The sequence below is a fragment of the Mustela putorius genome, unplaced genomic scaffold (genome assembly GCF_011764305.1).
Source record: "Mustela putorius furo isolate JIRA1106 unplaced genomic scaffold, ASM1176430v1.1 tig00000174_pilon_pilon_pilon, whole genome shotgun sequence".
NCBI classification, from domain to species: domain Eukaryota; kingdom Metazoa; phylum Chordata; class Mammalia; order Carnivora; family Mustelidae; genus Mustela; species Mustela putorius.
Genome location: NW_025421304.1, coordinates 3,746,542 through 3,766,936, shown reverse-complemented (window position 1 = coordinate 3,766,936; position 20,395 = coordinate 3,746,542). Strand labels below are relative to the sequence as shown.

The 20,395-nt window shown below is 62.6% G+C and overlaps 1 protein-coding gene across 1 annotated transcript in view; it reads right to left on the bottom strand.

Annotated features, from left to right (window-relative positions):
* Window positions 1-1,267: 1,267 nt before the first annotated feature.
* Window positions 1,268-20,395, bottom strand: part of PEPD (peptidase D) — a 108,663-nt gene continuing 89,535 nt past the window's right edge. Inside the window, exons 12-15 of the mRNA XM_004765202.3 lie at window positions 13,045-13,193; window positions 5,355-5,539; window positions 2,331-2,522; window positions 1,268-1,759 (exon numbers count right to left, since the gene is read on the bottom strand). Coding sequence (XP_004765259.1) covers window positions 1,622-1,759; window positions 2,331-2,522; window positions 5,355-5,539; window positions 13,045-13,193 — 664 coding nt within the window. The 3' untranslated portion in view covers window positions 1,268-1,621. The remainder of the gene's footprint in view (window positions 1,760-2,330; window positions 2,523-5,354; window positions 5,540-13,044; window positions 13,194-20,395) is intronic.

The window sequence follows — 20,395 nt, the reverse complement described above, 5'->3', positions numbered from 1 at the left end:
CACCCGCACCCTGCACCACTGGAGGGGTTCCTGACTCCCTGACCCTGGCAAGACCAGTCAGACCTATGCTCCCAGCATCTCTCTGCAACAAAGAACATGTAGTTAACTGGGAACTGCCCCTTACTCATTTGACCTTCTTGCTTGGCAGTCACAGAAAACGTATGTGAAAGAGGCAGTTTTGGTATGAGGTGTCTGAAGGAAAGGAAGGGGAAAGATGTGACGCAGCTGGCTCTGTTTCTCCCCACAAACGAAACTGTCCCTTTAGCGTGCCGGCCTTGCTTTAACTGGGTTTCTCTGGAGGGGGGTGAGGGCAGGCGAAACCCCGGATGGCAGAACGTGTCCCCCGCAGGTGCAGCTGGGGCAGAGAAGCCTTGTTGAATGGAGACTCCTGACACTCAAGACCGTCACTGCCAACCGCTCAAGGTCACAGATAACTTAGGGACTGCCTGTGCACTGTAGGAAACCTAAAAACATGGCTGTGGTCAGTCTGAGGAGTCAACGAGATAAATGGTGATTTGGAACCGAGGTGGTCTCATTTTAATGAGGTCACTTTGCAAGCACTTTTGTGTTAGAGCCTCAGGAAGGAATTGGTTTGTACTCAACACTTCCGTGACATCTCAAAAGGCCTAGTTTGGGCTACAGAGTTGACCACCTGTCGGGGTTTCATCTCTGGTGTCCCTTCACCTTGGCTCGGAAACTCCTGGATGAGCGCGCTGTGGAGAGACAGGCCCGGAGCGGTTTGGCACAGAGCTTCCCAGCTTCCGGCCTGGGCAGGGCCATGGGATGAGGGACTGGGCCAGCAGAGGTGAGGATAGGCATATGTCATCGGCCGGGACTGGGCTTAGCTGGCCCCAGAACGCTCCCTGCCTGAGTGGAGTTCGGTCCATGGGGTTACACTTAGGGAAGACAAAAGGTCTCAGCAAACATGGAAGACATGAGAAGGCTCACCTCTGCCATGGAGCTGCCCTAGGTGGCTGTATCTTTCGGGTGGATGCCAGCTTTGCTAGCATGTCCCCATGGAAAGGGCACCAAGGACAAGGCACCCCTGCAAGTCTCAGGTTTTACAGAACTGTGCCTTAAGTGCCACAAAAAATTCTGCCCCCTTCCGAAATCGAGCTTTCTGGCAGTAGCCACGTGGAAAAGGCTTCTTCCTCCACAGGTTCACCATGTAGGGTAGTGCCAGCCCTGGGTCCCAGCAGCTTCTAGGTCCGCGCATGCCAGGCTCTGCTGCCGGGCGAGAACAGAGAGGAAGTTGTGTACAAAGGACCATTTTTGGAAAGTTTTTATTGCAGATTCTACTCTGTGCATTTGATTTTTGAGAGAAAACACTGGAAATGAATCTTCCCTGAGCAGAAGAATACAAATGACAGTAAGACACATCTTAGTTGCTGCTAAAGAGCAGAATTCTTTTCCATTAGCACTTTAAAAGCCACCGTCATTCCAGCAAAGTGTGATCTTGCAGAGCATTAAGAAAGAGTCCCACTCCCCCAAGGAAACCGCACGCTCAAACATGGACGCAGCCATGGGATTTCTGAGCACCCCTCTCTCGCCACTCGAGGGCCAGTTGTGAAGACAGGTGGCAGGCTGGGGCCCTGGTCCCACTGGGCACTCCCAGCTGGCTCTACTTGGGGCCAGAGAAGGGAGTGAAGGCCTTGTCCCTGCCTGCCATGCACGCTTCAATCTCCTCCACCGTGCGGGGCACACAGGTCAGCAGTTCCATGCCGCTGGCGGTCACCACAACATCCTCCTCGATCCGGACCTGCGTCACAATGACAGACACTCACAGGGGCGCCTGGGGGGCTCAGTGGGTTGAGTGCCTGACTCTTGGATGTCGGCTCAGGTCATGATCTCATGGGCCCTGGGATTGAGCCCTATGTCAGGCTCTGCGCTCAACAGGAAGTCTACTTAAGATTCTCTCCCCTACTCTGACTCTGCCCCTACTCAGACACATCTAAAAACTCTGGGAAAAAAAAAAAGAACAGACACTCTCATTCCTTCTGAGCTCTGGCCTCACACACTAGATTAGAGGGTCAGACTAGCCGCTGGTTAGAGGCGTCCCTTCTGAGGAGCAGCCTGTCCTGCCCAGGATGGAAGGGGCTGGCCTCTAGGCTGCTGCGAGAGGACATCTGTTTGCCCGGTGGGGGGGGCGGGTTGTAGAATCTGCATCTGTCTTGTTGACAGACCACGGGAAGGCACAGGCCGGATCCTTCTCAAGAGGGGAAGTGAAGTGTCCGCCCTCCCACCAGCGCTCTTGTCTCGAGACCATGGGGTGACGCACTGCAGCGTGCGGGTGTCCTGGGAGCCGGGATGCGGGGCCTGTGGGCACTCACCCCGCCGAATCCCCGGAAGCGCTGCAGGACCTCGCGGTTGAAGAAGCAGGCGCGGGCCGGGTCGGCCAGGGCCTCATCCAGGAGGTGGTCGATGAAGTAAATGCCCGGCTCCACAGTGAGCACCATGCCGGGCTCCAGGTGCCGTGTGGTACGCAGGCTCCGCAGGCCAGGCTCATCGATGCGCTCCACACCCTGTGGGGAGAGGAAGGGCTCAGAGCACTGCAGCGTGGACGGAGGGCTGCGTGCCTCGGCCGCAGGCCGGCCAGGCGAGCCCTCCCTGCATCCAGGAGCGCTGGCGCTGGCCCCGGCCCCGGGGGCTGCGGAGACCCTCCCCTCTCGCAGATACCTCTGGGCTTGGCCGGTTCCTGCCCCTTGTTACCCCCAGCATGACTGCGGAGCCCCACGGACTCCCACGTGCACAGACCCAGGGCAAGCTGCCCCAGTCGGCCGGCCTCCTCCAGGCCCCATCCCCCGCCAAGGCCCGTCCCCGCTAGATGGACGGCAGAACCAAAAAGCTCTTAAGGAAGCTTTGAACTTCCCATGCTGTATCGTTTCTTCCAGGCAGCTTGAGTGGAAACCAGCCCTAGGAGTGCTGGGTCCCACTCCTCCAGGCTGAGACCCAGGTTTTCCGTGGGGCCTTCCAAGGGGAGGGACAGGTGCTCTCCCCAGGGCGGGCCTGCCAGCGCCAGCGGTTGTGGACATGCACGGACGCATGTGGAGCCTGTGTGCGTGGCCCCGGGGCTGAGGCTCTGATGAGGCTCCGAACCGGCCCCCAGCCCAGGCCCCTGAGCTAGCGAGCAGCAAGTAGCCTTCCTGGTCGGGCTGGGAGCCTGCCCTGCCCCACTCGCAGCTCCCCGCTGGAAGCCCAGCTGCTGGAGACAGAGCTGTCATTTCTGACTGTTTGGGGGCCAAGAACATCAGACTTCAATTAGTGGTTCATGTAAGGTAACCAGAAACAGGCTGGCTCGGCCTCCGCAGCTGGGCACAGCAGGGAAGCCTGTGACCGGGATTCCGTGAGGGTGGGGATGGCGGGACACGCAGGGGAACTCGTGCACAACCACTGTGACCTGGCGTGAGCTGGGCTGGGGCGGAGGAGAGGAGGGGACACTAAGGCACCGTGACCCCTGATGCCTCCTGCTTTGGGCACAGATGCCTGTGTGGAGTAGCACCCGATCCCGTGACAATTTCTGCCCACAGGGGCGAGACCGGAGATGCATCCCTGGGCTCAGAGGGGAGATGCTGTGGGGCCGGCCAGCGGCCTTCGGCCATCTCAAGTCTGTGCCTGTCCCTTTCCCTCCGTCCCAAGGTCATCAGAGCTGGGGGCCCAGCAGAGTCGGCAAACCAGTAGGCTCAGGTCTCCCCGCTCCCCCTTAGGCACCGTGGGCACCGGCCGGCCACTCTGTGGGCGTGCCCAGGGGAGGGCGGTCTGCTCAGGCTTGGACAGAAACAAGTCCTCTGGAAATTTCAGGACCAGCCCTCCAATGGTGGGTGAGGGGAGAGAAGGAGAGGCCCCTGCCACAGCCCACCAACCCCTATCCCTTCAGAGCATTAGCTCCCAGGAGTTTCCTGCCAAGGAGGCCACCCGAGCAGGCCCTGGCAAAGTGTCGGGGTGTCGGGGGCTGCGCTGTGGAGAGCAGCTCCCCCCAAGGGGAGAGGCCGAGTTCCCTTCCCTCCAGCTCCAGGCCCTAAGCCCTGGCGGCAGTTGGGGGCGCCTGCCCGTGCCGCGTCCACACCAGCTTGTGCCAGGGCAGCGGGCCGGACGGGGCCTCTGCCTTTACAGAGCGGAGGAGACCCAGATGTGTCTGAAGGCCTGAAATAAAACAAATGACTTTTATAGGAAAAGCCATATTTTTTCTACAATGTTTATCTGTCAAAAGAATAGACTCTGCAAGCACAAAGGGCTGCTTACTGGAAAAGATAAAACAGTTTGCTGCCAATTTTCTCTGGTGGAAAAAAAGCGCTCTGGCGACTAATGAATAACGAATCTCAGTTAACAATGTCTGGAAGGCCCTGCTCTTGGCTCCCTGTACACAATGTGATGGATAGAAATTAGGAAATTAAAACTGATTTTGTTTCTCCAAATTTAACTGTTTACACTTGAGGAAAAAAATAATTGAATAATAATGCTTCTCTTGAGCAATTCCCCCCCCCCCCCAAAATCATCCTTCGTGCTTTCAAAATACCCTGCAGCCAACAGGCCCGGCCTAGTCTTGGCTAACCGGCTGGTGGGCCCCAGGGCGTGCACCGATTGCATAATCAGCCCCCTGCACCTTGGGCTCCGGGCCAGGAGGCAGGGCTGGGCTCACCCCCACCCACCCGGGCCCGGAAAGGCTGCAGCCACCTGCGGGGCAGGGCCTCCCCAAGGCTGGCTGAAAGCACCCTCTGGGTGGTCCTTTCAAGAATCAGCGGGTAGGAAGGGGAGGGGAAAGCCTTGTCTGGAAATGCCCACAGAAGCCTCCCTCCCCTGCTAAGGGGGCCTGGAGGGCCTGCAGACCAGGAGGCCATGGGGCCGTGCTGGGCTGGGGCTGCTGCCAGGCCCGTGAGGGGCGCTGGGCTCTGCTTGTCCCAGGAGGGACCTGGGTCAGCTGCCTCATGGCAGTGCCTCACCGCCCTGGCCTGTGTGAAGCCAGAGGCAGGACACGATGGCTGCGGTATCACGAAGACTCAGCTCTGGGGTTCCCACTGCTCTGTGGGAACCAAAGATCTACCTCCCCGTAGGGGAGGGGCTCCCCACCCTGTGCATAGCCCGGGGCTCACCAGGCAGAGCACACATATTTGCCACCAGGCCCTGAGGCGGGGGCCACCAGAGGCAGCATGCTGGCACACTTTGGGGAACACCCCTCACCACCACCCCCGCTGGTGCCCACAGCAGCCCAGGGCCAGCACAAAGCAATGGGTGCAGGGAGAGGAGGGGCAGGGGGTGCTCTGGGACCCCATTTCTCTTTCTCTGACCTGTCTTACTCCACCCCAGCTGGCTCCCAGAGCCCTGGGGAGGGCCACTCACACTCACGTGTCCACACTTACCTCGGGGTAGCCTCCCACATCGTGCACATCAATGCCCAGGAAGTGGCCGAGCCCGTGAGGCATGAACACGGCTCCCAGGTGGGCCTGGACCATGGCGTCAATGCTGCCGCTCAGGAGGCCGATGCGCGCCAGCTCCTCCAGGTGGATGCGGTCGGCCAGGCGGTGCATGTCAGGCCACCAGACCCCTGTGGCTCCAAAGGAGGCTATGATGAGCTGTGGAGCCTGGCCGCCTGGCCGAGGCTCCCCGAGGGAAGGTTTGTGGGACCCACGAAGCCCCCGGGCAAGCTGAGGCGGGAGAGCTGGAAGTGGGTGGCGCAGGTGCCGTGCCCGGGCCAGCTCTAAGGCAGGGCTTTCCCTGCAGTAACTGGGGATCTCAAGACCTTCCTCTCTCTCCGTCGCACCTTCAGGGGTAGGCTCCTGTTGCCCACGGCCAGATGCCCAGCTTAGGTCTAATCCCCAGCCCATGTCACGTCTGCCCTTGGCCAGTGAGGGCTTCTGGGACCAGGGAGCCCAGGAAGATCCCTGAGCAGCCGCAGGACAAAAGCATCTGTCCCCAGCAAATGGGGTCAGCCTCAGAGAGCCCCACACCAAGCTCAGAGCGTCAGGCTATGGGGGGGTATCCCTGCACACCCCAAAGTGGGGCTGATTCACACCTGGAGCCACTGTGGGGAAAAAAGGTTTCCGGGGTGAAGGTGCAGCGGGCACGGCCTGGCTGGCAGGGGTCTGTGGCCCTGCCCGCTACGAGCAGGGGTGGACCATCTCCGTGGCAGCCGAGACACCCAGGCCCCAGACTCCTGATCAAACTCATCTTTGTCCCATGTTTCTGAGGCAAAGGTCACCGTGGAGAGCACATCCCTAGGCATCGAGTTTCGGGGTGAGCAAGCTCCAGGGGCTCTGCCCAGGGCTCTAAGACAGCCGCCGCAAAGAGCCTTAGCTGTTGCCAGGGCACGATGGCCCTGCCCATGGGGCTGCGGAGTCCCCACCTTCAGCCTCACTCTGAGGCACTGGGCACTCAGCCTAAGCACCCCACAAGGATGGAGGCCAGTGAAGCTCCCTGCCCCACCCCACCGGGCTGAGTTTGGGGCAGCCACATGCCGGCTGAGGCCAGTGTGCCAGGCAGACAAGGTGAGGGCACACACCCCTCTGCAGTGCTCCAGCCAGAAAGGCCAGGGCCAGCTCTCATGGCCCCCTCCACGTGGGGGGCGAGCCTGGCTCCCAGGAGGCATCCCCACGACGCCCTGCCATCCACACCCTCCACACGCCTATGACGGATGACGGCTGCTGCCGAGGAGCACCCTGGCATTCCACACCATCGGGGGCCTGGCTGGGCCCTGTGCTGGCAAGGGCTGGGCCGGCAGGGCTGGGCTCAGGACTCTGAAACTCTGTGGCTGGCAGGGGGAATTCCAAGGGCTCTATCCAGGGGGAGAGAGAGATGAGAGCCCACTTGGGGACATGGGGCATGGCCCCTCAGACATGCACTGGGTTCCAGGCCTCCAGGTGGGCCCCTTCCACACCAGGCCAGAGGCCCCACAGTCGGGGTCTTGGGCTGGACAGAGGCACAGAGCTGACCCAGCCTCCCCAGGATCTGAGCAGGAGGCCCACTCCTGGGGCAGTGGCCAGCTCCTGGCCACAGGCACAGGGAGGCCGAGAGGAGAAGACCCATCTCTAGAGAGAGCTTCCTTGGAGACCAGCTCCTGAGTCCTGTTCTGTTGTACCTGCCAAGGGCCACAGGGTGCCATGGAGGAGGTGGCATCCCGGGCTCTGGCTTTACCCGCACGCACAGTGGAGGTTCTAAGCCCTGGAGGCAGAGCCAGGTGCGAGGCTCTGGGACGGTTGGGCATCCTCAAATGGAAAGCTGGGCACTGGATCCCTGCTCAGCAGCTCGCCCACCTCCCTGAGCCTCAGATGCCTCTCTTTGTCAAAAAGAACTGCGATGCTGGCCCTAGAAAGCCACCTACAGAGGCTCTGGCCTGTACCGGGGGTCAGTAGCCTCCCGAGACTGTCACTGGCCCACCCAGATGCCGGTTCAACCCTTGATGTTGGCCGTGCTCCTGGGGCACCAGCCCAAGCCTCGTGTCCTCGCTCCTCCGAGGCCGACCGGGTCTACCTTGCCGTTCCCAGGCCACGCCACCTGTCACAGAAGCACACGGAGGCCTCAGTCAGCCCCCTGCCTGCGACTCAGCCCCTGGGGCTCGGCCAGTACTCCCCCCTGCACCCTGTCCCCCAGCCAGGCCTGCCAGCTTGCTTCTCTTGTCTCTGGACCAGAGGGCTGCTGCCTCCCCTGGGCACCCCAGGCCTGGCCTAGCAAACGCTGGTTCAAGGGAGAATACAGCAGGCTCGTCCCGAAGTTCTGCTCCTGTCTCGGGGGCTCTAGGCCGAAAAGCGCCCCGGGCAGTTCTGCAGACTCGCTCCTGGCTGGCCTGGCCCCTGGGGCGGAGGAAGGGCATCCCTGGCGGCGGCTGACACCCCGGCTCCACAGCAACTCCGCTTCTCTTGGGCGGGGGCCTTTTTGGGTGGCTAGAGGGGAGCCCCAGGAAGTGGCCTGATGTTGAGCCCGGCCGACTTCCAAGTGGGCTGTGGCCTCGGCAGAGCGGGGAGTCAGGTATAAATCACACTCCGTGCCGGCAGCTCGGCTCCTCTCCTGTCCTCCTGGGGCCGGACGTGAGGGCCCCAGGCGGTCCCCACGGCGCCTCCCGTCCTCCTGGCCTGCGCTCTTCGGGGCCAGTCTTGCACACGCGCTCGTGGCTGGCAGGGGGCTGCTGCCTGTGTGTGGTTAGGGTTGTGACAGTGATTCAACCTCCAGCAACTTGGCCCCAGTGTCTGGCCCGGATGCTGGTTACGACACCCTGGGCCAGGGCAGGGGCCCTGAAGTGTGTGAAGGTTGCTGTCCTTGGGCTAGGCTGGAGGAGTGGATGCGCCGCCCCCCGCCCCCTGCCCCGAGCCCTCCGTCAGCAACCAGCAGGCACCTCGGGACCCACGTGGCCAGCCAGCCGGAAGGCCCGGTAGGCCCCTCAGGCCACTCGTACTGGGGATGGATGCCACACTGGGGAGCACACTGCAGACTGGGTGTCACCAGCCCTGCCCGCCCTCCTGCCTCCAGCAAGCACCGAAGCTTGTTGCCTTTGCCCTGGACATCTCCTGAATCTGACTCCTGACCCCTGTGGGCCTCCTGCTGCTTTCCTGCAATGCCTCGTTCCCCCTGCATTCTGCACGAAGCTGGGCCCTGCCCGGTGCACAGAACCCCAAGCTCCTCAGCCTGGCCTCCCTCTCACCCGCCCCTGCGCCCCCGGCCCCGGTGGTGCTGACACTGCCCTGTGCCTTCCACCTAATGACCCCTTAGCTGGGACCACCTTGCCAAAGCCCCTCCCTGCCCGTGCTCACTCCCATTCTTCTTGTGGGCCTCTGTTAAGGCTTTCTCTAGGAAGCCCTCCCTGACTGCCCCTTCCTGTGCTGTCAGAGCTCTTCCTGCCAGAGGACGGCATATAGGCCCCGCTGTGGCCTGGTCGAAGCCTGCGCGCTGAGAGGAGGGACCCTCTCCTTGAGGTGGAGGTACTGCTCTGTGCCTGACCAATGGAGGCCTGAGGAGGAACCCTGGCTGCAGCCGGTGCTGTCACCTCACCTGCCCAGGATCTGTGTGCCCCTGCCCCTCTGAGCACTCAGACCCCAGGGTGCCAGCCTAGCAGCTGGGTTTGTGCCTCCCACCCTCTATCTGGCTGTGGGCTCCGAGGGGCCAGAGCCCTGGTGCCCGGGCCCCAGTGTGTGCCCAGAACAGCCCCAGGTCATAGCTGGTCTTCTATGCCCCTGATGCCCCTCAGGCGACACCTTCACCCGACGGGTCCCAGGCCCAGGCCCAGGCTGGCTCCTTAAAGCCTTGGTGGCTGAGGCCTCCTGCCCAGAATGCAGCAGACTCGGGCTCAGGCCCGAGCTCGGCCAGGAAGGCCCGCAGAGCTGAAGCCTCACAATCTAGACAAAGAGCTCACTTCATCCAAAGACAACGGCCCTCAGGAGACCCTGTGTGCGCCAGGCTCTGGGGGTGCTGCAAGCAAGGCGCGGGGCTGGGTCCCAGGGCAGGCCCGTGGGCTGCAGGGAGCTGTCTGGTAGGCCAAGCTGGCGTGGGGCTGAGGGCTTCCAGCCACCAACCCCCCCAGACCCATCTGCTGCCAGGACCTCCAGGGACCCATTCACCCTGCAGGAAGGGACAGTGTGCGCTCCGTACTGCAGGCGCCTCCGTGCTAAGCGGAGCATGGCCGCTCCTAAAGCCTGTGTGCCACCCCCCCACCCCTCCCGCCGCAAAGAGCCCCAAGGAGTAAAGGCCAGGGAGGGTTGGAACTTGCCCACCACCCTACAGCCAGCAGGGGGCTCTCAGGGCGGCAGGGCCACATGGAGGCCCTCACCAGTCAGCCCTCCCTGCCCTGACTCCTGCCACAGAGGAAGCCCACGTGGCGCTGTCCCCCGCACCTCTGTCTACCGCACCCCTGCATGTGTCACCACCTCTAAGGAGAGGCCCCAGGAGAGTGCGGCCACTCCAGCCCGTCGGGAGGCAAAGCTGGCAGAGGCACCCCCACCACAGGCCATGGCAGACATGTGCCGGGCCACAGGGGCACCTCCTTCTCTCCTCACATTGGCTGCACCTCCCCTCCATGCAGGTGACCGGGACCCTAACCGCTGCAGAGCAGGGAGAGGGGGGAGCTGTGCACACCTGCTCATTGGAGTGAGGGAGCGATGGGGGGCTTATTTGCATAGACAGAGACTCCCCCACCACTTTCACAGCCCAGGAGCAGTGGGGCCCTGAGCCCAGGGCCTCTGCAGGGCCCCGGTGGGGGGGGTTGGGGTCAGGTGTGGGGCTTGGGGGGGGCCTGTGGCCTAAGCGCAGGAGGCCAGGGTGGGCAGGTGAGCCCAGAGAGAGAGGAGCGTCTGGCAATTGGGAGACAAGGCTGCGGGGGGCCTGGGGACTTCAGTTGTCCTCACCGCTCCGTGGTGGCAGGAGGCACAGAGGCTACAGAATGGCCCCACAGTGGCCCACAGACACCCCTCTCTGAGGTGCTCCTGCTGGGATCACCCAGGCCTCCCTTGCAGGAAGGGGCTGAGTGGTCCCCGTGGCACACCCACTGGTCTGTCTCAGGTGGGCCACCAGGCCTGACACAGAACCCAGGGAGAGCTCGATTCCAGAAGGCAGCACGAGGCTCCTCCTGCGGGGCGGGCAGGCGTGGCGGCGGTGTTCTCCGGGTGCCGTGCCCTCAAACCCTGTGCAGCCCCTCTCCGTGAGCTCAGCCGCCCTTCCCTGGCTGTCTGGGGGACAGGGACGAGCGCCCTCCTGCCCCCCGATCCCAGGTTCCATGTGTGCTGCAGTCATGCTGTGCGGCTCCTCTGGGCACTAGCTGCGCCCTGGCTGTCCACTCACTGCTCCTTGCGAGGCTGCAGGAAGCAGTCGTGTAGTCTCTGTGTGTGTGTGTCTTGGCCCAGCAGCTGAACCCACAAACCAGGGGCATTTCCGCTAGCACAGGACATGGGGCTGACCTGACCACAGCCTCCTTGCAGCTCTGGGGAGGTGACCTGACCCCATCGGAGCAACCCTGCTTGCCCGGTGCCACATGGGACCCAACAAGGTCAGCCATGGGGAACTGCCAGTGGGGTGGTCAGCACGTCACAATCCCCAGCCCTGGTAGGAGAGGAAACTAGTACAGGCCCCAGTACAGGCCCGGCCTGTGCCCCACTGTGTGCTGGGGGAGCCCCCCCCTCATGCGGTGTGTGGAGATGGGCTCAGCTGAGCCCAGCCTGGCCCGGCTTGAGGCCTTCTGCCTGCCCCGAGAGTGACCCGGCCAGGCAGTCTCATGGGACCAAGGTGCCCGGGGGAGTGTGGGGTCAGAGCCCAAGCCCTTCTCAGGCAACCGGGGCCCTGTGGACTAGCCTGTGAGCTGGCCACTCTCTGGGCAGGATTGGGGCAGCCCTGTCAGTTGGGCAGGACAGTGGCTGGGGAAGTGCTACCCATGTCCCAGCAGACTTTCCTGTGGGTGTGTGGGCAGGTGCGGGTAGGCCAGCCTGGGCCCTCACCCCTGTCTCAGCCCCGGGGCCCGAACCCTGGAGCTGAGCTGAACAAAGAGATCTCCTTTCCGAAGCTCCGCCTGCCATCCCTCCAACGCTTGCCCTCCCTCCCCAGCACCAGGCACCCGTTGGCCTGACTCTGCCTGCCTGGCTCTCGAGTGTGGACCTGGTCGCCCGCCAGCCCTCCCTCACTGAGCTGCAGCCCACCCCACCACCTCCTCGAGGGACCCAGCGTGGGGGGTCGGGCCACAGGGCCCCTCACGGGCTCACACACAGCAGATCCTGGCTCCGACCTCAGAGGGCGGGGGCGCCAGGCCTTCCAGCCCTTGGCCTGGACTCCAGAACATCTAAATTCACAACGGCTCCTGCTGCCGGCCGCGGGGTGGAGGGAGACACTAGGGAGCGCCCCCACGGCACTGGGCTAGTGGCATAGAGAGAGTGAGGAGAGCAGGGAGGGTCACGGCCCCCGAGTGACTGGAGACGGTGTCTCCGGGCAGGACTTCACTGGGAACAGGGGATGCCTCCCGGGTTTAAAGGTCAGGCCCCCTCTCCCCCTGCCCGTCGCGCGGGAGGGGCGGGGGGAGAGGCAGCCCATTCCTTCCAGTGCCCTTCCTGCACCTCCCCCACAGGGGAACCGGCCACCCCATCCCATGCTCTTCTGCCTCCATGCAGCAAGCGTCTGGAAGGTTCCCTGTGTTTGCGCTCCTGGGCTGACTAGGCTTCTTAAACAAGTGATGAACACAAGATCCCCTTTCCTTCTGCAGCCACCAAACCACACAAGTCCTGTCACCTTGTCACCCCAGCAGGGGCTTAACTTGCAGGTTTTCCATTCTTGTCTTCCCTTGGGGGCCGAGTTCCCCAGCCTGGGACTCCCCTGACTGCCAAGCTCTGCCTCGACCAGTGAGGGTGCCGGGAGGGCCTGGGTCCACCAGTCTCGCTCCACAGCTCCCTGGCCTCTGCTGGGGGCCCAGTGGCCAGACGGGGGCCATCTGGAAAGGCTGCTCAGGGTGCCTCTCAAACTGACACCCTCTCAAACCCGGCCTCCTGACTGAGGCTGTGAGTCCTCCCAACACCTGGCCTGGGGGCCCCGGGGTTCTTTAGCCAACACACAACCCCCAGGCTCAAGAGGCCACAGTCTGGGGACCTTCCTTTCCTAAGGAAGTGCTCTATGAAGGGATGCCGGGCTGACTGCACGGTCCCTCTGATTTCAGAACAAGCTCGGATCCCAGCCTTTGAGGATGTCATAGCCAGGCCCCCGGAGGGCCCTGCGGCAGCCACCCACCATTCCCCGAGCGCCGCAAGACCAGAGGCAGTCGGAAAAAACAGGCGCCCCAACACCCAGCCAAATGCCGGTGTTGGCATCTGCCGGTCAAGCTCTCCCTGGAGGGGACCCTGCTCTGGGACAGGAGAACCCCAGAACCCCAAGAACCCCAGAGGGTTCTTGCTGGCGGAGGGTGTCCGATGGGGTGCAGGGTGACTTTGGGCCAAGCTCCCCAATTCCCAGCCTTGTCCCTCCTTGGTGGTCAACCCCTTTCCCAGCGCTGCTCCTGGGGCTCAGACACCACGGGGCGTCTCAGCTGGTTTAGCCCGTGAAGGGGGACGGATTCAGGCTGTGGAGGGCCTGCCCCACGGCCACCAGCGTCCTCACCTGGCTTCATGGCGCTCATGACGGCTCGGCAGCTCCGCAGCACCGCCTCATAGATGGCCTTCTGGTCTGCGGTGAACTTGCCGTTGGCCGGGAAGGAGCATGTGATGTCAGAGGAGAAACAGTAATACTCTCCACCCATGTCGAACAGGCTGTGGGGAGAGGAGGCTGTGAGGCTGGGAAGCCCCCTGCTCCAGACTCTTGCCCACAGGGCTCAGGGGCAGCCTACTGGGCCCCGGGGGTGTCAGGATGCTGAGCCCCAGCCACCTTACCACATCACTGGTGCACCAGCAGTACAGGGCCTCCCCCTGCTGCTGTGTCCTCATGATGCTCGCTCAGGAGACCTCTGACTGCAGAGCAGGGAAGCCCGAATGGACGCGCACACTCCCCTGTCCTCCCCAGCCTCTGCTGGCCAGCATCTGGATGCCCAGAGATGGGGCCTCACTTGGAGAATAGGGGAGGGGCCGAGATGTCCCAAGGCCCTGACTCAACACCTGGCCTCCACCTGAGCATTCCCACAGACCCTCCTGGGACTTCCCGGCCCCAGCACTGCTCACGGGAGCTGGGCAGGGGCCTTGGGATGGAGGCACCCAACCGGGGGCCAAGGTGGGCCAAGCCACACCACCCAGCTCTCCTGGACCCCAGGGTGTGAGTGAAAACTCCGCCAATGGCTCTGTTCCAGCACCAAGGGCCCCCTGAGCAGAGGGCGGTGTCCTTCTCCCTGCTGGGATGGGCCAGATGTGCTCTACCACGGCCAGAGGTCAGGCCCGTGGCAGTCCTCATGTCCCACAGGGCAACCCTGCATCCCCAGGGGTGGAGAGGAGGAAGGCTAGGAGGCCCTAAGCCGGGGTCTGAGAGCCAGCAGAGGTAGGCTGCCAAGTCATGAGGGTGGCACAGCGCACCTGGCTGCCAGACCCCCTGTGACAGCACCCAGTGTGGTGGCGCTAGAAGGGAGCGGGGTGGGTCTCTCTGCCGCCTTTGCTGCCTGCCCGTGTGCACAAGCCCAGGAGCCGGGGCCTCAGCATCCTCAGCGGCCAAGGGCAGGAAAGAATCCTCCCCCTGCACTCTGTGTGCTGGGATGCGACAGGATCCGTGAATGGCTGCTGGGTCACCACGCTGATGGGACCCCAAATGAGAGCAGGAGAGGTGTAGAGGCGGAGCAGTGCCCCCCCCGTCCCCCCCCCCCCGAGATCTCAGCAGGCCGCTCGCCAGCAGGCATACAGAGGGGGCCCTCCAGCACCCTCGGCCCCTTCATCAGCCAAGCATGACGCCGATGGAGAGAAAGCCAACTGAGGGACAGCGGTCTAGCCCCGGCCCGGGATTCTGCTGCGTCCCCAGCGCCAGATGACCAGAGTCGGGTGGAGCTGAGGGGTGGGGCTGCCCTCTGCCACCGTGCCCTGCTCTGTCCTCTGTCTGCAGCTGCATAGATCCTGGCAAACCTGAGCCCGGGGCAGGGCTGTGCTCTCCCCCAAAAGCAAATCCTTGCGGTGAGCCCAGCGGCTCCACCAACATCCCAGGGGCCGCCCGAGCGCCCGCCTTTGGGGCCCTGAACCCGGACGACAGAATAGGGGGTCCTGGCCCCCACCTATGGAGGAGTAGGGCCTGACGGGAAGCACCCGCTACTCCAAAGAGACAGAGTTTTAAAGGAAAAACTTGAATGCCCAGACACTCTGCTGGAATCCAAAGTCCCCTGCCGAATGAGCGCTTTTTAATCTCCTCTCTTTTTCCGGTTGCAAAACACCATAAACAGTGTCAACAGAGCAAAAAGCACTAGATAACACCTCAGGTGATTCTAAGGGGGTGGGGGGAGGGCCCCAACCAGTACGCCACGAGAACTCCAGACCAGGGCAAAGTCACAGACTCTAGGGGACCCTGCCTGGGGCAGGCTTGTGGGGGGACTCAGACCTCACTGGGGGTGACCCAAAGACAAGACAGAGAGGCCTTGAACGGACAAGCCTGGGGGGCTCCAGACACAACAGGGGTTTTGGGCCAATAGCTGCCTGCAGACTGACTGCTGTGGGGGGGCACTCTCGCCCCCCCAGAGCTGGCCAGGAGGGCAGCACGCATCTCAGCCCTAACCTGCAGAGAGCGAGAGTCTCTGAACACGGCCCGGCAAAGCCCCGTGTCAGGAGGGTCAGCAGCTCAGAGCCCAGCGACGGGCCCTCCTGTCCTGACTCCAGCACTGGGCCCCCTGGGCCTCAGCACTTCTCCCTTTAAGAACGGGACGCCACCGCCGCCACCGTGTCCTCTCGGGGCCGGCGTGTAGGCAGGTGTGGGGAGTGGATCTGTATGGGGCCACGGCCCACTTCCACACTGGGAGTAGAGCATTCCCATTTGCTCCCCCACCCCCAAGGCAGCAAAGGAACCTGGTTTGTGGTTTGTTGATTCAGAACGTCTGAGAGTGGTCTGAGCAGACAGGACACAGCTAGGGGCTGGGGCGACACAGACTTGTGGGGGCCACCCCACCAGGGGGCAACCTGCAGCGGCACCCCTAAGGCAGACGGCTGGACTGTGCTGATCTCAGAGAAAAACAGAACTGCAACTATTTAGGAAACAAGGAAGCCCAAGGCACGCTGAAGTCTGGAGTCACGGAGAGCAGTGGAGACAAGACGCTTCTCTGGGGCAGACGAGACTCGGGCCCCAGTGCTCCAGACACGCTTCTCAAAAACACGGCGAGAACGTGGGACGGGGTGCCGGGGGCCCCTTGGCCAGCCCGGGTTTACTCTTCAGACTCGAGAAGACCTCGCTGGGCTTTGTTGGGTGAGGCCCGCCCGCTCGTGGCAGAGGGAAGTGAGCGCCCAGGCGGCCAGTTCCATCCTGCCCAGCGCTGCTTGGGCACGGGGCTGGAGTCTATTTTCGTGATCTCAGTTCCCTATCTTTCTCTGCTTTAAAAAAAAAAAAAAAAAAAAATCCCCTCAGAGTTCTTACACGCATAGGTTACTCAGATTCAAGGCCCTCCGGAATCCTGGGACGAAAGCCGTGTCTTCCATAAATCATCTCCCTCCAGCTCCCCTGTGCCCACTTCACTCGTCCTCCAGCACAAAGCGACAGTGGGGAATTGGGTCATCCTTTGACTCCCCTGAGCGCTCAGGATCCCCCTCCCCCGCTGCTTGGGGACACCCACCTGGCTGCTACCATCTTTGGCAGAGGGACACTATGTGATAATTTAAGACATCTGGGAGCCGTTACGCATCTCCAGGCAATACGCTGGCGTGCCTCTGCTCACATGTGTTTATCTGGTTCTATTTCTGGCCGGGAGGAGAGGTTCTGTCTGCCCTTGGCTCCTCCTGGGCAGCTTCATGCCCGGGCCGCCCGCCACACTTGGCTCAGCCCGGCCCTCTCCAAGCCCCACTCAGCTCCCCAGGCCCCACCGTGGGGACTGGCCGGCCCCGGAGCAGAAGGCCTCTGAGATGGTCGGGCCAGTGATGCAGGCTTGGGCAGCATCCTGGGGAAACGCTGCTGTGCACGTACAAGGCTCTCAGTGTCTAGTCTGACTCTTCACTGTTCCGAGCTGCAGCCTCACCCCCCGTCCGCCTGTCACCCAGGCCTGGCGCTGGGCCTGTCTGCCGTGGCAGGAGCATTTCAGACCTCCACTCGCCGCCGCCCCAGCCTGCGTTCCAGGGGATTTCTGAGAAGCAGGAAACTCCTGCTTCCCTCCAGACCTCAGCATGAGAGAGGAAGACGTGCTGCTCGCTTTCCCGTTCGTGTCCTACAGCGGACAGCCCCTCCAGACGAGGCATGTGGCCCACCTACGCCACCAGCCTGCCCTTCCGCGGGATGCCCAGGCCCCGTGGTGACTGGTGGGGCTGAGGCCATCTCTTGGAGGCCATGGGCTGACTCATCAAGCAGAGCTCTCCCCAGTACCTTCTACAGGCATCCCTGTTCCCCACCCCAGCCCTGGGGACAGCTATTCCTCTGGGGCTCAGGCGAACAGGAAAGTTGCCCAAGTGACCAGCCCCCAGAGCCCCAGAGCCCGTGAGGCCTGGGGGGTACAGGCTCGGGCTGGGGGCATCCTGTGTGTCTGGGGAGAACTGTGTTTCCCGTTCTACAGATGGCACGGGGAGTAGTGGAACGCCTGTGTGGGGCCATGTCCCCAGGAAGGCCGTATATGACACAGTGACTGTCCACTCAAGTGCTCGTGCCCCTGCGGCACAGCAGACGAGGGCTGGGCATCAGGGCGGTGGCCTCTGCCGGGGAGGGCCGGAGTCGTGTCACGAGCCCGGCACATGCTTTGTTTCACTTTTTTGGTCAGCAACGTCCCGTGATGTCTGTGAGCCCCCAGGCTGGACCAGCGCTTTTTGACCCGGGGGCGGTGAAGTCACTGAGTGGGGACAGGTTCTGGTCTGGTAGGTCATCCCCTGCACACGTGGGATGGAGCCCGAATGTGAGGGTGCTTTTCACTGGGATGGAAAGTGAGGGCTACAGCCACGGGTCTGGCTGTCCAGGCTAGCAGGGTCTGTGCACCCCCGAGAATATTCTCTTACCCTAAGGCCTGGGCATGTGTTTAAGATCACTGAATCCTTGGTATGGGGCTGCTGAGTGAAAGTCAAGTGTTCCTCTGAGAACAAGGGGACAGGGGTCTGGGCTAGGCCTGGCACCAGGGATCAGGCTCTGAAAAGGACACATGTTCTCTGAAGTCAACCAGGACATCAGGCTCCAGGACAAGGGAGGCCTGGAGGCTCCCTCACCTTGGCCCCGCCACCAGCTGGGGGGAGCCCTCCTCAGTCCAGCCCTGCCACCAGCTTGGGGGAGTGGGGTGGGTCCTAGACACAGACTCGCCCCTCCCTGGGGCTGCAGGGGACAGAAAGACAGAGCAAGTGGCTCCTGGGAACAGGCAGGACCGCCCCATCACAGCCTGCGGGATACCAAGGGAACTGCTGGGGCCCTGGGGTGAGCGGTGCCCACCCCTCACAGCCTGCAGGCCTGGTGCATGGTGGCCTGGGACCGAATGGGTGAGGTAGGGTGGCACCCCCCAGGCTGTTAAACATCTAGTCCATGTCAAACCTACGGAACTAACTGAGAATGAGACAAGAGCAGGAAGGAGCCGGGGGTAATGGCACTGGTGGCAGGAAGGGTGGCCAGCTAGGGAAAGAGCCTGCATTGGCCACGACCCCTCATAGGCCTGTCCCCTCCTCTAAGGATGGGTCAGCTTTGGGGGTGTGATGTGGCCGGCGTCAGGGGCCACTGACACCAGCAACAAGTCAGATGTCTCCAGGGGCTTCCCTGGGAGGAAAGCCCATATTTCTCCAGGCAGAGAGAAGCAGGGCTGCGGTCCCTGTGCGCTGTGTCCACTCTTCTGCCAGTCAGCGGGGCAAGGCAAGCGAGACAGGGCATCAGGCTGTTAACAGGGCAAGGAGAAATAGAGGCCCCTGAGCTCTGACGGGAGAGGAGAGGAGATGGGGAGAGGACATAGCATGGGGCTGGGACAGGCGTCTCCTGCTAACTGGGCAGGCTGCCCCCCACCATGCCCCAGGGGCAGCAGGACATAGCCTCCAGCAGGGAGGAGGCCTGCCCACACATCCTGGGACAACGCTGCCCTCTTCTGGCCAGCGCTGGGACGGCCGGCTCCGCATCCTGCCTGCAGCTGGGTAACCCAGGCCTGGGCATCCTTAGACAGGCGCTCCAGAAGGTTCTGAGGATGACCACAGGGCATTCTACCTCAGGAACCACTCCCCCACTCCCTGATCAGATGGTGGGAGTGGGAGGCAGCAGTGGCGCAGGAGGGGTGTCCCAGCTGTCCTCCCAATCAGAACCCACTGGAGGCACACCCTGGACCCCTCCTGACTCTGCCCCTGGGATGATGCTGCTGAGGGTCCCCGGGGACACGGGAGCACTGCAAAGGCCAGCCTCAGACCCAGTGGAACACAAGGGAGTATCCGACTCTGGGTCCCTGGCTTCCCAGTGGATTTGAACGTGGACAGTGGCGCTCCCTGGTGGCCATGGGTGGCCTACCAGCCCCCTGGCACTTCCATCTGCCTCGGGGACTCTGGTTTTCAAAGCCCGGGCTGTCTGTGCGAAGCCAGGGCAGCCCATGGGCGCCACATCTGTCTTCACAACATCCGTGCTCACAGCCACCTGGCTGGAGCTGATATGGTGGGGAGGGGTCTTCCCGGGCTCCCACCCAGAAAGGGAGTCCAGGGCCAGAAGCCACCATCCTCTGGGTGAGCACGTGAAGAGCACGTGAAGAGCACACGTTAGCAGGAGTTCCAGCCTCCTGCTGCCCTCTCTGACGAGGTCTACCACTGCCTCAAAAGCCAGAACAAAAAGCAACTAATGGCTTCTCTAGGACTGTGGTTGGGAGACGGTTCTTGGAGAACCCGTGAAAGGGCTCTGAGAGCCAGGGGAAAAGGTCCAAGGGGCCCCCTAAGAGGCCTCATGGCTCTGAGGGAACTGAGTGTGAGAACCCCAGGGATCTAAAGCTACTTCAAAGTCTAGGTCCCTCTCTGTCCTTCATGCGGAGCAAGTGGGGCTGATCCAGCAGAGAGACATGGGAAGGAGTCCCTGGAGCAGGCATGGTGGGCCAAGCAATCCTCGCTGCCCAGCCCCGGGCAACAAGGCAGACATGGAGGGAGAACCAGCCTGCCTAACCCAGAAGGCCTGTTCCCAGGCCATGACTGAGGCTGACAGCAGCCTCGGCCCGGCTCCCGGGAAGGAGCTGGTCCCGGAGGAACAGGGGCATGGCAGGGTGGGCTGGCCTCACGCCCCACCACGCACTCACCCAGAGGACAGTGGCACTGGAAACACAGTACAGCTCAAGAGCTACCTGCCTCAGGCTCTGCGGAGACTCTCCCCACCAGTCTGTCATGGAACCCGCTGCTGGAAGGTGGGCCTCATAGTCCCAGAGCACAGGCAGAAGGCCAGCCTGCTGGCTCTGAGGACGGTCACCACTGCCACTCCCACCCGCCAAGGCCACGCTGCACCAGGCTCCCCACTCAATACCACTTATTCTTGCAGACTCCTCCTAGGGCTGGGTGTGGATGGAGAAGCTGAGCCTCGGGGCACCGGCCACTCAGCCAGGGAGGGGGAGGGCAGGGGCAGGAACTAGGGACCCTCTGTGGTCATCATCACAGGTCACACGGCCCGGGTTCTCTGAGGCTCCCTGTCGGGGGCTGGGGGCATGTCTGGGATTGGAGACAGAGGAATAGGAAGGCTGGCTGCCTCTCAGCCCCCACCCCCACCTTCTCCAGCAGCACCTGACTGTCTCAGACCCTCTCTGGCCCCAAGCAGCCCCTTCCTCAACATTCAAATGTCTCTGGGGCATTTTCACCTGACTTCAAGAGACTGTGACCCAAGGCCTACCAGCAGGCAGGCGCCTGGAACAGTGGTGCTCTGGGAGACACTCAGCTCCAGGAAA